We start from the raw sequence: 17328 nt of genomic DNA, 5'->3' as shown, positions 1-17328 counted from the left end.
TGAAGAGGTGACATTTGAGCTAAGATCAAAATAGGGAGATGTTTCTGGAATAAGATATGCTCTTTCATACTTCACAATCTTTTTTTTTTTTTTTTTTTTTTTTTGAGATAGGGTCTCACTCTGTCACCTAGGCTGGAGTGCAGTGGCATGATCATTGCTCGCTGCAACCTCCACTTCCTGGGCTCAGTAGATCCTCCCACCTCAGAGGTTACAGGTGCACACCACCATGCTCAACTAATTCTTGTATATGTATGTATTTTAAGGCAGGCTCTCACTCTGTTACCCAGGCTGCAGTGTAGTAGCACAATCTTGGCTCACTGCAGCCTTGACATACCAGACTCAGTCGGTCCTCCCACCTCAGCCTTCTGAGTAGCTGAGACTACTGATGTATGCCACCACTCCTGGCTAATTTTTGTAGTTTTTGTAGAGATGTGGTTTCATCATGTTGCCCAGGCTGGTCTCAAACTCCTGGGCTCAAGTAATCTGCCCACCTCGATCTTCCAAAGTGCCGGGACTATGGATATGAGCCACTGTGGCTGGCCACTTCACTTTTTATGTATCTAGAATACCTCTGGCCAGGTGCAGTGGCTCATGCCTGTAATCCCAGCACTTTGGGAGGCTGAGGTGGGAGGACTGCTTGAGGCCAGGAGTTCAAGACCAGCCTGGGCAACACAGTAAAATCCCCATCTCTATAAAATTTTTTTAAAAAATTAGCTGGGCCTGGTGGTGTGCGCCTGTAGTCCTAGCTACCTGAGAAGCTGAGGCAGGAGGACTGTTGGAGCTCAGGAGTTTGAGATTGTAGTGAGCTGTGATCATGCCACTGTACTCCAGCCTGGGCAACAGAGGGAAACCCTGTCTTGAAAAAAAACAAAAAAACACTACCCCCAAAACCACTCCTTTCTCCAGCTCAAGTGGCTCTACTCATTTTCCAAGATTCAGCTCAAGGGTCATTTCCTTAAGCCTTTCCTGACCCTTTCCTCCCTTCTGACCTTACAGATCTCTACCATAGCACCTATCACTTCTTACTGCACATAGTATAAATTCCTTGAGGGAAGAGATTAAAACTTATGTCGTTTTGTTTCTTTCACTGCCTGGCACAATCTTAATCAGAGAGTGGGTCTGTTATTATCTGATATATCAGTGAAATGCTTGAGATGGGTCTCTATTAGTGGTGTGCTGAAGCTGGCTTGTTTTAGCTTGGGAGAGGCAATTATTAGCATCTCTTCTCAACTCAGCGTTAGGTGATATCATTGGCTATAGTGGAATAATTTACACCACAGAAATTAGCAAATGTTTCGAATTATGTTGCTTATTTTTTCCTTTGGAGGGCTGGTTGTCAACAATTTATCAGCATACCACTGGTAGCAGCGTACCACAAAACTCTGGATATTTTTGGCCAACTGATATTAGTAGTTTAAAGCAAATACTTCTGAAGATTTTGTTATGAAAATCAGCAGTCCCCTGCAACCCCTATTCCTCATTTCCCTCTTCCCAGAGGCAACTCTTTTAATTCTTTCTGCTGAGTAATTTGGTATTACTTCCATGCCTCTAGGTATTAACATAATTGTATTACTAGTTCTTTATTTTTCAGCTTTAGGCATTATCAATTGACTTTCTACAAAGAAAAATGAGAATTTAGCTCTCCTTTTTCCCTTACCCCCATTTCCCTTTCCATCTTTCATCCTTTCAATAGAGTTATAGCATAACTTTGGCCAGTAGTCAGGTTTATTATGACTATGTAAATTCTATTTTGTAGCTGATCCATAGCAAACTATGGTCTTTTCATTTCTTATACAGGTTGTGTATCCCTTATCTGAAATACTTGGGACCAGAAGTGTTTTATTTTTTATTTATTTATTTTTTTGAGACGGAGTCTTGCTCTGTCACCCAGGCTGGAGTGCAGTGGTGCGATCTCAGCTCACTGCAACCTCTGCCTCCTGGGTTCAAGCCATTCTCCTGCCTCAGCCTCCTAAGTAGCTGGGACTACAGGTGCACACCACCACACCTGGCTAATTTTTTTTTTTTGTATTTTTAGTAGAGATGGGGTTACACCATGTTGGCCAGGCTAATCTCGAACTCCTGACCTCAGGTGATGCACCTGCCTCAGCCTCCCAAAATGCTGGGATTGCAGGCGTGAGCCACTGTGCCGGGCCAGAAGTGTTTTAGATTTTGGATTTTTAAAAATTTTTTTGAATATTTGCATTATACTTACCGTTTCAGCATCCCTAACCCAAAAATCTGAACTCTCAAATGTTCCAGTGAGAATTTCCTTTGAGTGTCAAGTTAGTGCTCAAAAGTTTCGGATTTTGGAGCATTTGATTTTGGGTTTTTGGATTAGGGATATTCAACTTGTACAACTTCTTCATTTTCCCAGAGTTAATAACAGTCTTGTTTTTGTTAAATAGTGTTGTTTTTTCTATGTTATCCCCAATTCAACTTCAAACTTTTAGCCAGTTGCCTAAATCGACTTTCAAATGTTTGTATGTATCTGGTATTTTATCAGTTGCATCTTGCTGAATAAATCTTTCCTGGATTCTTTGGTTTTGTTCCACTTTGGATTAACTAATCCCTTTATGCCCCATTTAGAGCTGTCATTCTTATCTCTGTTCACTGTTATCCCATGGATTCTTTTTGCCCTTTTTCTGAGTTGAATCTCTTGTTTCTGATCTTTCTCTGTTTGGTTTATTTTCCATTTTAGAGGAATAAATTTCCTAGTAAAGTTTTTGAGACTTTTGATATCTGAAAATGTTTTTATTCTATTGCCCTCTTGATTAGCACTTTGCCTGGGTATACAATTTTAGGTTAAAATTAACTTTCCTTCAGAATTTTGAAGGCATTTTTCCATTATCTTTGCCTCAAGTGGGTACATGGGGAAACATACCCTTCCTCCACAGTGACTGAGTTCATGAGAAGGCAATTGGTAATAGTCACTCTATCTTTTATGAGACAGGATGAGCCAATGACTGAGCGCTTAATGGATGACTTCTCTCCAATCTGTGTCTCTGGCCCGATGAGGCTGTCAACTCCAACCTGTAAAAGGCAAAATATAAAACTCTGTCCACCCATCTCAACCAACTGCAAACCACCCTCCAGATCCCTCAAGCTGGGATCTAATGGGATGTTTCCATAGAGACACTTCAGCAAGAGGGACCATCATCAGTATTTCTCAGGGCCACAAGGTCATACAACACCTCTGAGACCAACTTAAACCTATTTGAAGCATGGGCCCTCCTCCCTTGCCAAGAAAACAGAATAAAACAACAGACACATATACACACTCATGCACTTGTGTATACAGATGTGCTCTCTTAAAGAGTGTGCTCAAATCAGAGTTAGAAGGGGGACAGATTGTGCCACTGCACTCCAGCCTGGGCAACAGAGTGAGACTCTGTCTCAAAAAAAAGAAAAAGAAAATTGGGATTGACTCCTGAAGAAAACCTGGCTCAGGAATCTGTAGGACCCACACCAGATAAAACCTCAGGTGAGCCTCTACCTGGGTTGGTTACAGATCCAAGGGAGTCCCAAGCCAGAGAGCTTATGAGAATCATAGGTAGTCCCACATTTACCCATGACTAGAGTCTTTCAGGCTGAGATTGAGAGCTCCTGTGTCTGAGTCCCAACACTATAATGGACCCTTCCTTACAAGGTCATCACTTGCCCAGGCAGTCTTGTTGAGTGAGATTTTATTCTCAGAACCCACTGTGATTTCCCTGGGGCTGACGAGGTTCAGGACTTAAAGGCCTCAATCCGGCTTCTCAAAAACAAGTCTCGATGCTCCCAAAGAACATCTCATGCCCGTCCTGGCCACACTAGCACTTACCAGGTGTTTGCTGACAATCTGGGCTGACGAATGGACTGGTGGTTCTTCTGGACAGAGAGCAGACAGCAATTTGGGCACCTTAAGGACAGAGATTTGGTCACTAAAGATCAAAAAACACCTTAGGTAGAACCCAGTGCTCAATCAGAGATACGGGGAGTTCTCAGCCATAGCTTCCTGTCTGAGTGAGGGAGAGCAGGAGGCTGCTGCATTCCCCCTAGGACCAAGATTATTTATGCAGCAGCTTCTAGATGGCCTTATTGTCAGTCTCTTAGCTTTGAATGCTCCTCCTTGAAAGTAATGCCACGTCCCTTGGCTGGGAGGCACTGAGACCAGTCTTTGAGATACCCACATACCACCTCTTGGGAAAGGAGGCCTGATCAGGTCAAGGAACACCCCAAATCCTGATCATGAGCATCCTGGGTTCCTGGTCACCTCCTGGACCACTGTGACCATGCATGAGGTGAGGATGAGATCCATTTTAGACAAATTCGAAATCAAGGACAGACCCTGAGAAGGCATCTATCCCCCAGCCAAAAGAAAACATGAAGGGGAAGTTCACACTATTCCCTCTCCAGTGTGAGAAACCTGGAAAGGTTAGAGGTATGGGGGGCTTTGGTTACCAGTCTATTAGGAAGGCACAGGTAGTGCGCCTGTCTATGATTCTCCAGCATAGACAGAATGCTGGTCAGAGCACTGTGCGTGGCAGCCACACTAGCTGACGGAGGCCTTGTCAGCACGGCTACACTGGAATGTGAAAGCTAATTCCGAGTCCCCAGCCCTAGGTTCTCTTCTTCCATACTCCACCCAAGGCCCTTCAGGCCTGTCTGCTGCATAGCCCCTGTTGGCACTTCAAAGGATACTTTTCCCAGCATGCTCACTCGAGAGCAGGGCTCCTCTTTCATGATGTGGACACAGCGGTACACCTGTGATCTGGACAAGTCTTCCCACTCAGGTTATCCATGAACATCTTTCCAGACCAGCCTGAAAGACGCTAGTCACGGGTAAACGTGGGACTAGCTATGATTTCTCCTAAGCTCTCTGGCTTGGGACTCTCTTGGATCTGTAACCAATCCAGGTTGAGGCTCACCTGAGGTTTTATCTGGTGTGGGTCCTACAGATTCCTGAGCCAGGTTTTCTTCAGGAGTCAATCCCAATTTTCTTTTTCTTTTTTTTGAGACAGAGTCTCACTCTGTTGCCCAGGCTGGAGTGCAGTGGCACAATCTCAGCTTACTGCAACCTCCACCTCCCAGGTTCAAGCAATTCTCCTGCCTCAGCCTCCTGAGAAGCTGGGATTACAGGTGCATGCCACCATGCTTGGCTAATTTTTGTATTTTTAGTAGAGACAGGGTTTCACCATGTTGGCCAGCCTGGTCTCGAACTCCTGACCTCAGGCGATCCACCTGTCTCAGCCTCCCAAAGTGCTGGGATTACAGGCATGAGCCACTGTGCCCGGCCTGAATCCCAATTTTCAACAATTTCTTTTATATTATTCTGTGCTCCACTGCCACCCTGGTCTACACCTGCAATTATATTTTCACAGGGTTCTACCAGGAGCAATGTCAATAACTAATCTTTTCATTATCTCACCTCTGTTATCCTTGAATGCCACCCCAATGTAGTTCCCTCAATTATTTATCTTTTCCTATCCTCTTTTTTTTTTTTTTTAATACAGAGTCTCACTCTGTTGCTTAGGCTTAGGCTGGAGTGCGGTGGTGCAATCTCAGCTCACTGCAACCTCTGCATTCCAGGCTCAGGTGATCCTCCCACCTCAGCCTTCCAAGTAACTGGGACTACAGCCACATGCCACCATACCTGGCTAATTTTTGTAGTATTTTTGTAGAGACAGGATTTTGCCATGTTGCCCAGGCTGGTCTCGAACTCCTGGGCTCAAGCGATCCACCTGCCTCGGCCTCCCAAATTGCTAGGATTACAGGCATAAGACACCGTGCCCGGACTCTTTTCTTATTCTCATCTAAACCCTTTACTGCTCTGCATTTCCTTTTCCTAGTCTTATTATTCCTCCCTCCCAAAACCTTCCTCCTGGGCCTACTATACAATACAGAGTTCCTTTATACCTTCAGCCTCTTTACTGTCCCCCTCTCCACCCCCTGCCTTCATTAAGGCCTGGCTTATCTTTGAGGACACTGCTTCTCCTTCAGTGGAAGTTATTTGTTCCCCATATCTCACAAACTTCAAGGTTAAAAGGAGGGGCTAGCAAGAGACTCCTCATTAATGCTGTTTGCAGACAATTCTCTTTCAAAGTCATTCCTTTCCTGAGGCTTTGCCATCTGGCCACTCTATACTCTGCTCCTTCACCTTCTCAGGGAAGCCTCCTCTGTATGCCTATGTTTACTTCATCAGAGTAATGATTACAGAGTATTTACCTGCTTATTATGAAGTAAGTACTGCAGATATCCCCATGCTGAACAGAATAGGAGGAACCTGCTGACGCAAAGGCCAGAAGTTAGCCTTCCTGAAGATCTTAGCCTTTCCCTGGAGCCATAGAGGCCCTGACTATGGACCAGGCCCCCTGCTTCCCTTTTTGCTGCACCTGAGTACCCTAGTAGTCTCCCTTGACATGCCAGGTCTTGCTCAACCTTGGGAATGACAGGGATTCTTAACAAGTTACTATGTACCTAATGAAGAAACAGACAAGTGGCTCAGTCTGTTTCTAGGACAAGAGCCCCATGATTTTCTAACTCATGCTCTCACCTGTCTGTTTGCTTCCATGTAGAGTCCCAGTGTGCTCACTCGAGAGCAGAGCCCCTCTTTCATGATGTGGACATAGCAGCGCACCTGTGATCTGGACAAGTCTTCCCACCTGTCTCCTCGACAGGCATTCCAGCAGGCATCATAGGGAGCCAGGTTCAGTGTATTGGCTTCTTTTATAAAACTGTAGATATCTTCAGAACAAACACCCAACCAAGGAAATAAATGAGAGAGAGATAACAGAACAGATACAGACTCAGTCAAGTTGTTTTTTGTTTTTTTAAGAGACAAGGTCTTGCTATGTTGCCTAGGCTGGTCTCAAACTCCCAGACTCAAGGGATCCTCCCACCTCAGCTTCCTGAGCAGCTGGGACTACAGGTGTGCACCATCATGCTTGGCTCTAAGTTTTAAAAGAGATTACAGCTCACACTTCTCCCTTTGAAACTCACCCACAAAACATGAACCCTGAGGAAATCCCACTAAAATCTGTAAGAGAAAGTCAAACTAAAAGAGGAAATGTACTTCCCTAAAATATCATATGATATAAAAATGCTTAATACAAGGTCCTAAAAGCATGTGACCGGTAATCAAGACCACTAGGGAAAATAAAACAGATGACCCTTGTAAATCATGAAATAACACAAGCCAGCATCCAGGCTTTAGTGGCCAGCCAGGTTGACTTTGTGCTGCTAGTCTCTATTACCATATCTGGTAGCTGTGCTATGACAGAAAGTACAGAACTTGGAGCCCAGAGTACCAGGGCTCTAGTTTTTCAGCTCTTACAACGATCCTTTGAGATCTTTTACTTTCTCATAAAAAAACTGGGGCTCAGAGGACTGAGTAACCTGCCTCAAGACACAATGCTGGCCGGGCACGGTGGCTCACGCCTGTAATCCCAGCACTTTGGGAGGCCGAGGCGGGTGGATCATGAGGTCAGGAGATCGATACCATCCTGGCTAACACAGAGAAACCCCGTCTCTACTAAAAATACAAAAATTAGCCGGGCGTGGTGGCGTGTGCCTGTAGTCCTAGCTGCTGGGGAGGCTGAGGCAGGAGAATGGTGTGAACCCGGGAGGCAGAGCTTGCAGTGAGCCGAGATTGCGCCAGTGCCCTCCAGCCTGGGCGACAGAGGGAGACTACGTCTCAAAAAAATAAAAAAATAAAAAAAGACATAATGCTAGTAAGAGGCAGTCAGATTTCAAATCCAGAACTGTCTGATGCCCAGTTCTGCAATCCTAATCATCATGCTGTATTGTCAGTGTATTCATTTGATAAATACTTTTTCAGAACATCTACTATGAGTCCACAACTGGGCCAGGGATTAGGGATATGACAGCAAACAAGACAGATCCGATCTTCAGATCCTGGCACGGAGACACCTGGGTTGGCCTGTGGTTGGACTGCAATTGTACATTCCTTCACTTTCCTTCCCTTGATAAAAGAGGTTGAGTTTAATCAGGAATGGGGCTGCCTAGAGCCTAGAGAACAGGGGAACTAAGAAGTGGCAGGTGGAGTTTAAAGGCAAAATGGTCTAGTGAGGAACACAGCCAAACCAGAGCTATGAATCAGAGAATGGGGCTGGAGGCATGATTAGCCTGTTGCCGAGAGCACAGTGGCAGAATCTGCCTGAGCAAACTTACCCAGAGCTCAGTGGGTTGGCAAGCCTGTCTTGCCTCGTAGGCTAGAAATAGTCTGCTGCCTTGAGTCAGGCATCTTGGGCTGGGCTAAGCTGCCCAACCACTCTTTCCAAAGGTGCTGCTACCCTTGACCCTCTTACTGAACCAACCCAAGAACTGACCTAAGGACTTCAGCTCCTTTTTCTTTAGATCCTCCTCTTTTTCTTCTTGTCCCTGTTGTGAGGAAGCTGAGGAAAACTGTTTTCTCACTAAATATGGAATCAGTTCACTCCGGATAGAAGTTATTGACCTAGAAAGAAAGAATGGCCAAATATGAGAAACCTGACTGTCTGGAACATACCCGGATCAAAAGCTCTGTGCATACAAGGAAAAGCCAAATCCTTTCCTGTCATGGCACCTTGGGACTGTCAGAGATCAAATGTGGCATTGACTTGGCAGTTCGGAGAAGCAGAGTGCTTCCTGGTGGGTACTGAGACAGGATGTTGGGTCTAAGTGATCAGGAATCTGTACTAGGGGAAGAAGGGACCTGATCTTTAGTACAGTGTGTGTTTTTTATTTATGTTTTTATTTATACTTAGCAATGGAAAGCAGAGAGATGAGAAACTAGCACATGTTTTTCAGTGTTCTCTCACACTGTGACCTTATCAGAATTTTATATTGCTAATTAATTTATGTAGCATTTACCAAGCATATGCGAGTTACTGTGCTAGGCCTTGGAAATACATCATTTCTGACTTCAAGGAATTCATAATCCAATGGACAGTAGCCTGTACGAGTTTAAGAGGAAAAGCAGGTTAAGCTAATCAGGTAGGCAAGGGGGCCAGATCACGAAAGCTTTTTGTGGTGAAACCACCTTTGCAAAAGTAACAGTGACAAAATTATGACAGTGAAAGAAATCTGACCTAATCAACTCCATCTTGCTGTTAACCTCCAAATTGCTCTTGCTCATTCCTGGACATAGGCTGAGCTAACTTTGGGAGAAAACTTTTTTTTTTTTTTTTTTTTTCTGAGACAGGGTCTCACTCTGTCTGTTGCCCAGGCTGGAGTACAGTGGTGCGATCTCAGCTCATTGCAACCTTTGCCTCCCGGGTTCAAGTGATTCTCCCACCTCAGCCTCCTGAGTAGCTGGAAAGCTGGGATTACAGGTGTGAGAGCCACATGCCTGGCTAATTTTTTTTTTTTTTTGAGACAGTCTCGCTCTATCGCCCAGGCTGGAGTGCAGTGGCATGATCTCAGCTCACTGCAACCTCTGCCTCCTGGGTTCAAGTGATTCTTGTGCTCCAGCCTCCCAAGTAGCTGGGACTACAGGCACATGCCACAATGCTTGGCTGTTTTTGTATTTTTTGGTAGGGATGGGGTTTTGCCATGTTGGCCAAGCTGGTCTCAAACTCCTGGCCTCAAGTGATCCGCCTGCTGCATCCTCTTGAAGTGCTGGGATTACAGGCATGAGCCACTGTGCCTGACTTTTTTTTCTTTTTCTTTTTCTTTTTTTTGAGATGGAGTCTCGCCCTGTGGCCCAGGCTGGAGTGTAGCGGTGCGATCTTGGCTTATCGCAAACTCCACCTCCCAGTTCAAGTGATTCTCCTGCCTCAGCCACCCAAGTAGCTGGGATTACAGGCGCCGGCCACCATGCCTGGCTAATTTTTGTATTTTGAGTAGAGATGGTGTCTCGTCATGTTGACCATTCTGGTCTTGAACTCCTGACCTCAGGTGATCCGCCTGCTCCGGCCTCTCAACATGCTAGGATTACAGGTGTGAGCCATCATGCCTAGCCAGAAATTTATTACAGTTTATAGTTTAAATGATAATAGCCCTTCTCAAAATGAAACTGCCTTTATAAAACTAATAAAAGCGTACAAATTTAGGATTACAAGAGGGGCCTGAATTCTCATGATCACCAATCATTTTTCCAAAGGTCACAAGATTTGCAACTTCCCCAGTCACTCCTGTAAGTAACATCACTATTGTTGAACCTAAGATTGGCTTTTTAAGATGTCTTTTCTGACTTTTGCATTTCTGATGACTGGATGACTCCACTGGGACCAGTGACCCCTCTGTGGCCCCCATCCAAAACTGGGCTCAGCAGAGGACTGTTTTCCACACCCCTATGATTGCATCCCCAACCAATCAGCAGCACTCATTCCCTAGACCCCTGCCCACCAAACAATCCTTGAAAAACCCTAGCCTCAGAATTTTGGGGGAGGCTGATTTGAGTAATAATAAAATTCTGGTTTCCCGTTTAGCTGCCTCTATGTGTATTAAACTCTTTATTGCAATTCTCCCATCTTGATAAATCGTCTCTATCTCGGCAGCAGGTAAGATGAACCCACTGAGGAGTTACAGTAGCAGTCTAGAAAGTCTGGACTGAGAAGCCAGTGGTAATTTTTCCTTGTTAGATGGGGTCTTGCTCTGCTGCCCAGGCTGGAGTGCAGTGGTGCAATCACAACTCACTGCAGTCTTGACTACCTGGGCTCAAGTGATCCTCCTGCCTTGGCCTCCCAAGTAGCTGGAACCACAGGCACGTGCCACCATGCCCAGCTAATTTTTTTATTATTTGTAGAGGCAAAGTCTCACTATGTTGCCCAGGCTGGTCTTGAACTCCTGGACTCAAGCAGTCCTCCCACCTCAGCCTCCCAAAGTGCCGGGATTACAGGTGTGAGCCACCGCACCTGGCTGCCAGTGGTAGTTTTTAAGCAAGAAAGTGACATGATCAGTTTTATCTCTTATTAAGGTAATTCTGGTAGCAATGTGGAAGAAAGCCTGGAATAAGGAAACTGAAGAAAGGGAGACCAGTTACAATATTCTGAGAGATGAGATAATGAGGCCTGAGAGAGGGGTGAAAGTATGGGCAGCTCTATAAACCTGACTTGCTGCATACTTCCCACCACCTCTCCCAGCCCCCATTCAAAGCTCTGCATGCTGACACAAAACCAAACAGATGGAGTGTAGGTAGAAAGGAAGGCAAGACAGAGGCAGAGGCTGAGGAGGGTAAGGAAAACTATGAACCCTGGAGCTACACAGTTCATAGTTTTTGCAATTTTTAAAGAATGAAGTCAAATATCTTTGAAAAATTCTGTGTTAAGCTGTGAGCTCTTGTAATGAATTTCAGTGTGATTTTTCTCCTGATCCTTTGATGAAGATTTAAAAATTTCCATGTGAATACAAAGAATGAAGCAACACTTACTCTTAGCTCTTTTTCTCCCCTTTTAATGCTTCAAACCAGTGTGGGCAGCAAATGTTCCTCCTCCATTGGAAAACAAGTCAGTTCCCTTTGAAGAAGTGACAAAGCACGGACAGCTAGGGGATTTCAGGGCCATGATATTTACATTACAGACCAAAAAGAACTGTCATTGCAAGAGGCAAGCAGACGAGCCTTGGCACATGGCCCCATCAGGCAGAACCATTCGAGAGGATCCATGATTTGAAGAGAGGCTATGAAACAGCCCTGCCAGGTCCCACCCACCTCTGCTGGAGCTCAACATTAGGTCAATCCCCATAATGCAGTTGGCTTAGAAGCATAATGAAGGAAACAATTACTCTTCCTGCTTCCTAGTTAAAGTGCAGGCAGCTCAGAGCTGTGCCAAGAAATGTTACAAAGCTACAGTGAACCATTGTGAACATCCTGGGCCTAGGCCACTTGCTGGATACAGTGCCCTGGTCAACCTTACTTTCTCCTTTCCCTCTTATACACAGCCTTCCTAGAAACACCTGTCTTATCTCATGAAATCATAAGCTCTTCTCAAGCAATCACAAAGGAGAACAATAGACTTGACTACTAGCAAACAATCCCACCAAATAAAAAGACAAAATAATTGCTATGAATAGGGCAAAGAATATTCTTAATAAACAGATATAAGTGTTCAAAAAACATATAAAATATTTTCAAAGTAGTAAAAAACTAAAATAAGATGCAATTTCTCCTCCAACTAAATTAACTGATTCAAAACAATGTTCATTACTGATAAGAGTGCTTTGAGAACAGTTACTGTCACATAATGGGAGTCGGAGTATAAACTGATAAAATCTCTGAAAAATAATTGGCAACATTATAGCAAAAGACTTGAAGATATTCATATAATTTCACCCTGTAATTCCATTTCTATAAGTCTATCCTAAGGAAAATATATTACTCAGTAAATATTTGCTGAATAGATGAAATCATCAGATTATAAACAAGAATCTTTCAAAAAAAGGTATTCCCGTTATTTATAAAAATGGAGAACAATAAAATATTCAACAATGATAGATCAAAATACCTCTATAACAGAATGTCATATAGGCAAAACTGTGACTGTAAATAATTTTTTTTTTTTTTAGACGCAGTCTCGCTTGGAGTGCAATGGCACGATCCTGGCTCACTGAAACCTCCGCCTCCCAGGTTCAAGTGATTCTCCTGCCTCAGCCTTTTGAGTAGCTAGGATTACAGGTGCCTGACACCATGCTTGGCTAATTTTTTTTTTTTTTTTTTTTTGTATTTTTAGTAGAGATGGGGTTTCACCACGTTGGTCAGGCTGGTCTTGAACTCCTGACCTCATGATCCGCCCACCTCAGCCTCCCAAAGTGCTGGGATTACAGGCGTAAGCTGCCGTGCCTGGCCAAGAATTCTTTAATGATAGAAGAAAATGCTTATAATACTCAATGAAAAAAGCAAATTTTTTTTTTTTTTTAGATAGTCTCGCTGGAATGCAGTGGCACGGTCTCGGTTCACTGCAACCTCCGCCTCCTGGGTTCAAGCGATTCTCCTGCCTCAAGCTCCCGAGTAGCTGGGATTACAGGCATCTGCCACCATGTTGGGCTAATTTTTTTTATTTTTAGTAGAGACGGGGTTTCAACATGTTGGCCAGGCTGGTCTCGAACTCCTGACCTCATGATCTGACCTGCCTCAGCCTCCCAAAGTGCTGGGATTACAGGCGTTAGCCACTGCGCCTGACCCAGATTATTTTTAAAGTGTGATTTCAAGAATGTATTCTCACTATATATATGAAAATAAAACAATGGAAACAAATACACTAAAATGTTCACAATAGTTATCTCACAGTAGTGGAATTATGAATGTTAAAGCAAACTAAATATGGCCTGAGAAGGACTTCGTACTTCTATATTTGAGTCCTTGTGGACAAACTGCATCCTAACTTAATAGGTAGATGAGACTGAAAACCTAACTTAGGAGTATGTGCCTGTACCAATAGCTGAGAATTGGCCAATCCCAGCAGCCATAATTCAACTACTCATACACTGCTGAGTGTTCAAACCGTGTTCAAATAAGGCAAATGCCGAGCTGTAACCAATCCAGTTGTTTTTGTACCTCACTTCTGATTTCTGTACGTCACTTCCTTTTTTTGTCTAAAAATTGTCAAATGCCTCTGACCATGAGGCATCCTTGGAGTCTTTCTGAATTTGCTGTGATTCTGGGGGCTTCCTAATTCATGAATCATTAATTGTTCAATTAAACTCCTTTAAACTTAATTCAGCTTGTTTTTCTTTCTACAGATGGTGTCAGAAGTGGGATCTGAAGTAGAGCTTTAACGACCCCAGGAGCGCTGAGTGAACAAGCAAGGTACCTGCAAGGACCCACTTATGTCCATTGATCTCTCAAAGTGACTGGGGATTGTGGGTAAGCTCTCTCTCAGATTTCAGAGCTCCAAGGATTTGTGTTTTGAGCTGTCCAAGTTTCTTTGAGCAAATTTCTGATCCAAACTAGGTTTGGAAGTCACAAGAGAAACTTGACTGGGTCCAGGATTGGACTTGATCCAGTAATTAGCTGGCTTGGATCCAGCTAATTACTTGGCTTCTTACATCTGACTGGGTCAGAAAGAAACTGGTTGTAAATGGTAATACTGTAGGGGTTGTAAAATTTGGCTCTTGAAAATTCACGGGGATGTCTGTGTTCTACCCCTTCGTTTCATTTTTCTTGTGTGCTTAGGTAGGAAAAATCATTGGCTAAATTCATCAAGGGAACCTGAGAGCAAAGCAAATATTTTAGGTAAAAATGGGATCCTTCATTTCTGGAAAACTGAATTCCTTCCAGCTTATACATTAGCTGGTAAGCAGTGAAGTCTTACAGAAATGGCGAAATCTTACTAAAGATAACTTACAGTAGAACGTTCCGAATGAACAATGCACTGAAGTGCATTGAGACTCATCTAGGGATGCTTACTGATATGCAGACGCTTCTAAAAAGATTTCAATATTTTTATTTAAAGACTTTATGAAGGCCGGGCGCGATGGCTCACATCTGTAATCCCAGCACTTTGGGAGGCCAAGGCGGGTGGTCAACATGGTGAAACACCATCTCTATTAAAAGTACAAAAATTAGCCAGGCATGGTGGCGCAGGTCTGTAATCCCGGCTACTCGGGGGGCTGAGGCATGCCTGAACTCGGGAGGCAGAGGTTGCAGTGAGCTGAGATGGCATTACTGCATTCCAGCCTGGGCGACAGAGCCAGACTCTGTCTCCCCCCGCAAAAAAAAGACTTTATGAAAGGCACCTAAATGACTAATTGATTAAAACATTAGATTTGCTCATCTTTTAGTTTAGTTACTATCTGACCCAAAGGAAACAGACTGCAGCACCAATTGGCTGACTTTGGATACGTAATGGGGGTACATTTTACCTGAGTAAAGGATGGGATTGGGTGAGAGGCCCTCCCCTCAATAAAGTCCCTCTTGGTTAAAAATGGATACAGATGACAGGGCCCAACTGGGGGCAAGTTTGGGCCTTGCCAGTTCAATATTGGGTGCTAAGCATCCATATGGTGGCTAATGTCTATGTTTTGTCACATGTATTTTGCTACGTCCAGAATGGAAAATATTAGAATTCAGGTCTCCCATGCAGCCGTTTGGGCGGCAACTTGCAAAATTTAGACGATTTTGCCTGTGGTTCCATGATTTTCCTTTGTGATGCAGCTTGGCCCCAGGAGCGATGGTGTGGCAAGCAGGGTCGCTAGGGTCGCTCAGGGAAGGGGAACCCAGAAACGGGACATGCCGGCAAAGGGGTAAAAATTTCTTACCAGTCAGACTTCTGGCTTCTCTCTCTCTCTCTCTGTGCAAATTGGCTGAATGAATGGTAAAAATCACTGTTTATCTCCTCTGTAAAGTTTTGATTAATGAGAAAAAGAATTCTGAGGCTCATACTAAGTTGTAACGAATCTAATGTATTTTGTGCTATGAATTTGTCTGTGTTGTTTTGTCATAAAGAGGGGTACCTTAGGATAGAACAGGGGCTTAGGACCCCATAAACTGCTCAAGACGGCCCAGCAAGCTGGTAATAAATTTTACTGCAGGTCCTTGAAACAAACAAAAAAACTGGGTGAGGTCTCCATCTTGTTTTATGTCCTTGGCAACTTGACCTTGTAACCATGTGGCCATAATGTCTCTCGGTCTCTTCCTTCCAGGGAACAGGAATTCTGGGATTCATGTCATAGCTAGCTCTAAAAATTATCTTGAGTAGTTAAAAGCCTTTGCAAGCACAAAATTAACTATTCTAGATTCCTTCTGGGAATAGCGGGAAGAGCAATGGAAACCACCAGTGCTGTAGCTCAGCAGCTAAGGCTTTGACTTTTCACAGTGATGCCCTGGGTTCAATTCCTGGCTTAGGGAATGAGTCCTTTCTGGTTTGATATCTGCGTGACCTTTACCGTTAGTTGATTATCTTTCCCTCCATGAACCATCTTGAATTTTCCTTTCCCTAAGCATCTGGGAAGTTACCTTTGGTCAAGTTCAAAAGCCAGAAATATTGTCAGTGTGGCTAGAGTCGGGTAATAAGAAATTTAAAAGGGCTTTTTAAAAGAGTCCTATGGCCAGGAGTGGTGGCTCACACCTGTAATCCCAGCACTCTGGGAAGCTGAAGTGGGTGGATCACTTGAGGTCAGGAGTTCAAGACCAGCCTGGTCAACATGGTGAAATGGCATCTCTACTAAAAATACAAAACACCGGCCGGGTGTGGTGGCGTGTGCCTGTAATCCCTGCTACTCAGGAAGCTGAGGCACGAGAGTTGCTGGAACCTGGGAGGTGGAGGTTGCAGTGAGCTGAGATTGTGCCACTGTACTCCAGCCTGGGTGACAGAGCGAGGATCCATCTTAAAAAAAAAAAAATTAAGCTGACTTTTAACCATAGTGCTTTTATTTTTATTTACTTTGTTTTTTATCTTTTTTTTTTGAAAAGGAGTCTTGCTTTGTTCCGGCGATTCTCAGCCTCCTGAGTAGCTAGGATTACAGGCACACGCCACCACACCTGGATAATTTTTATATTTTTAGTAGAGATGGGGTTTCACCATGTTGCCCAGGCTGATCTCAAATTCCTGACCTCCAGTGATCCACCTGCCTTGGCCTCCCAAAGTGCTGGGATTACAGGTGTGAGCCACTGCACCTGGCCAGTCAGCTTAATTAAAAGTGGATATTCAAGCTCTCACAGACTGGGACTCCTTGTGAAAAACAGAGGAGATGTCACAGACCCTGTTCTGGGAAAAAACTCTGTTTTCCTCATAGAACCCCAGGAATGGGTGGTGGATAGATTCCTCTGAAAATCTAAGGCTAAATATACTTTTGACAATGGCTAATGGCAGTTATCAGGGAATACGTGGCTCTTTGCATGTTTACATCAGAGAAGCATGCTCTTGGCCACCTAGAAGTTATGGAAATGTTCCCACTCCTCACTGAGAGATAAGACTCTCATGGGAGACGGGCTAATTCCCTCTTTTTGGGATCCAGGATCTGATATAAAAATGGGACTCTTGATTTTGGGGGTCTGTTTTTGTCTTCCAGCTGTGCCTGCTTATTAGGCCCCAGAAACTGCATGTTTTCCTAGACCTGTTTCTTGAAGGGCTCTACTGTGAGGCCAGTAATCCAATTAAGAAACTGGCAAATGAAAAATCTTACGACTACTGGATCTTCTTCTGTCTGTCTGTGTAGTTTATACATATGTTGTGTGTGTGATGCTTATGTAAAAGCTCTAATTAATTGGCATAAAGAAAAATAAGCACTTAAATCAAATATTTTGAAAAAATAAAAACTGTAATGCCTTTTAGTTCACATAACTTTAGTAATCTTTGGGAAATAAAAAATGTTAAAGATTATTGGTAAAATAAAGACGTTTGGTCTAAATTAGGCAGGTCAGATATTAGGTTTGCTAAATGCCTTAAGGTCATAAACTGCTTTGACTTTCGA

The 17328-nt window shown here is 43.9% G+C and overlaps 1 protein-coding gene across 3 annotated transcripts in view; it reads right to left on the bottom strand.

The window, feature by feature from the left end:
* Window positions 1-17328, bottom strand: part of EIF2B3 (eukaryotic translation initiation factor 2B subunit gamma) — a 135855-nt gene that overhangs the window by 20930 nt on the left and 97597 nt on the right. For all 3 annotated transcript variants that reach the window (XM_034963599.3, XM_034963618.2, XM_034963624.2), the window contains 4 exons: window positions 8328-8455; window positions 6533-6723; window positions 3821-3898; window positions 2882-3030 (listed from right to left, as the gene is read on the bottom strand). In XM_034963599.3, the coding sequence (XP_034819490.1) occupies window positions 2882-3030; window positions 3821-3898; window positions 6533-6723; window positions 8328-8455 (546 nt within the window). The remainder of the gene's footprint in view (window positions 1-2881; window positions 3031-3820; window positions 3899-6532; window positions 6724-8327; window positions 8456-17328) is intronic.

This window comes from Pan paniscus, chromosome 1 (assembly GCF_029289425.2).
Source record: "Pan paniscus chromosome 1, NHGRI_mPanPan1-v2.0_pri, whole genome shotgun sequence".
Taxonomy (NCBI): domain Eukaryota; kingdom Metazoa; phylum Chordata; class Mammalia; order Primates; family Hominidae; genus Pan; species Pan paniscus.
Note: the sequence above shows the minus strand (reverse complement) of the source record. Positions and strands in the feature narration are given on the sequence as shown.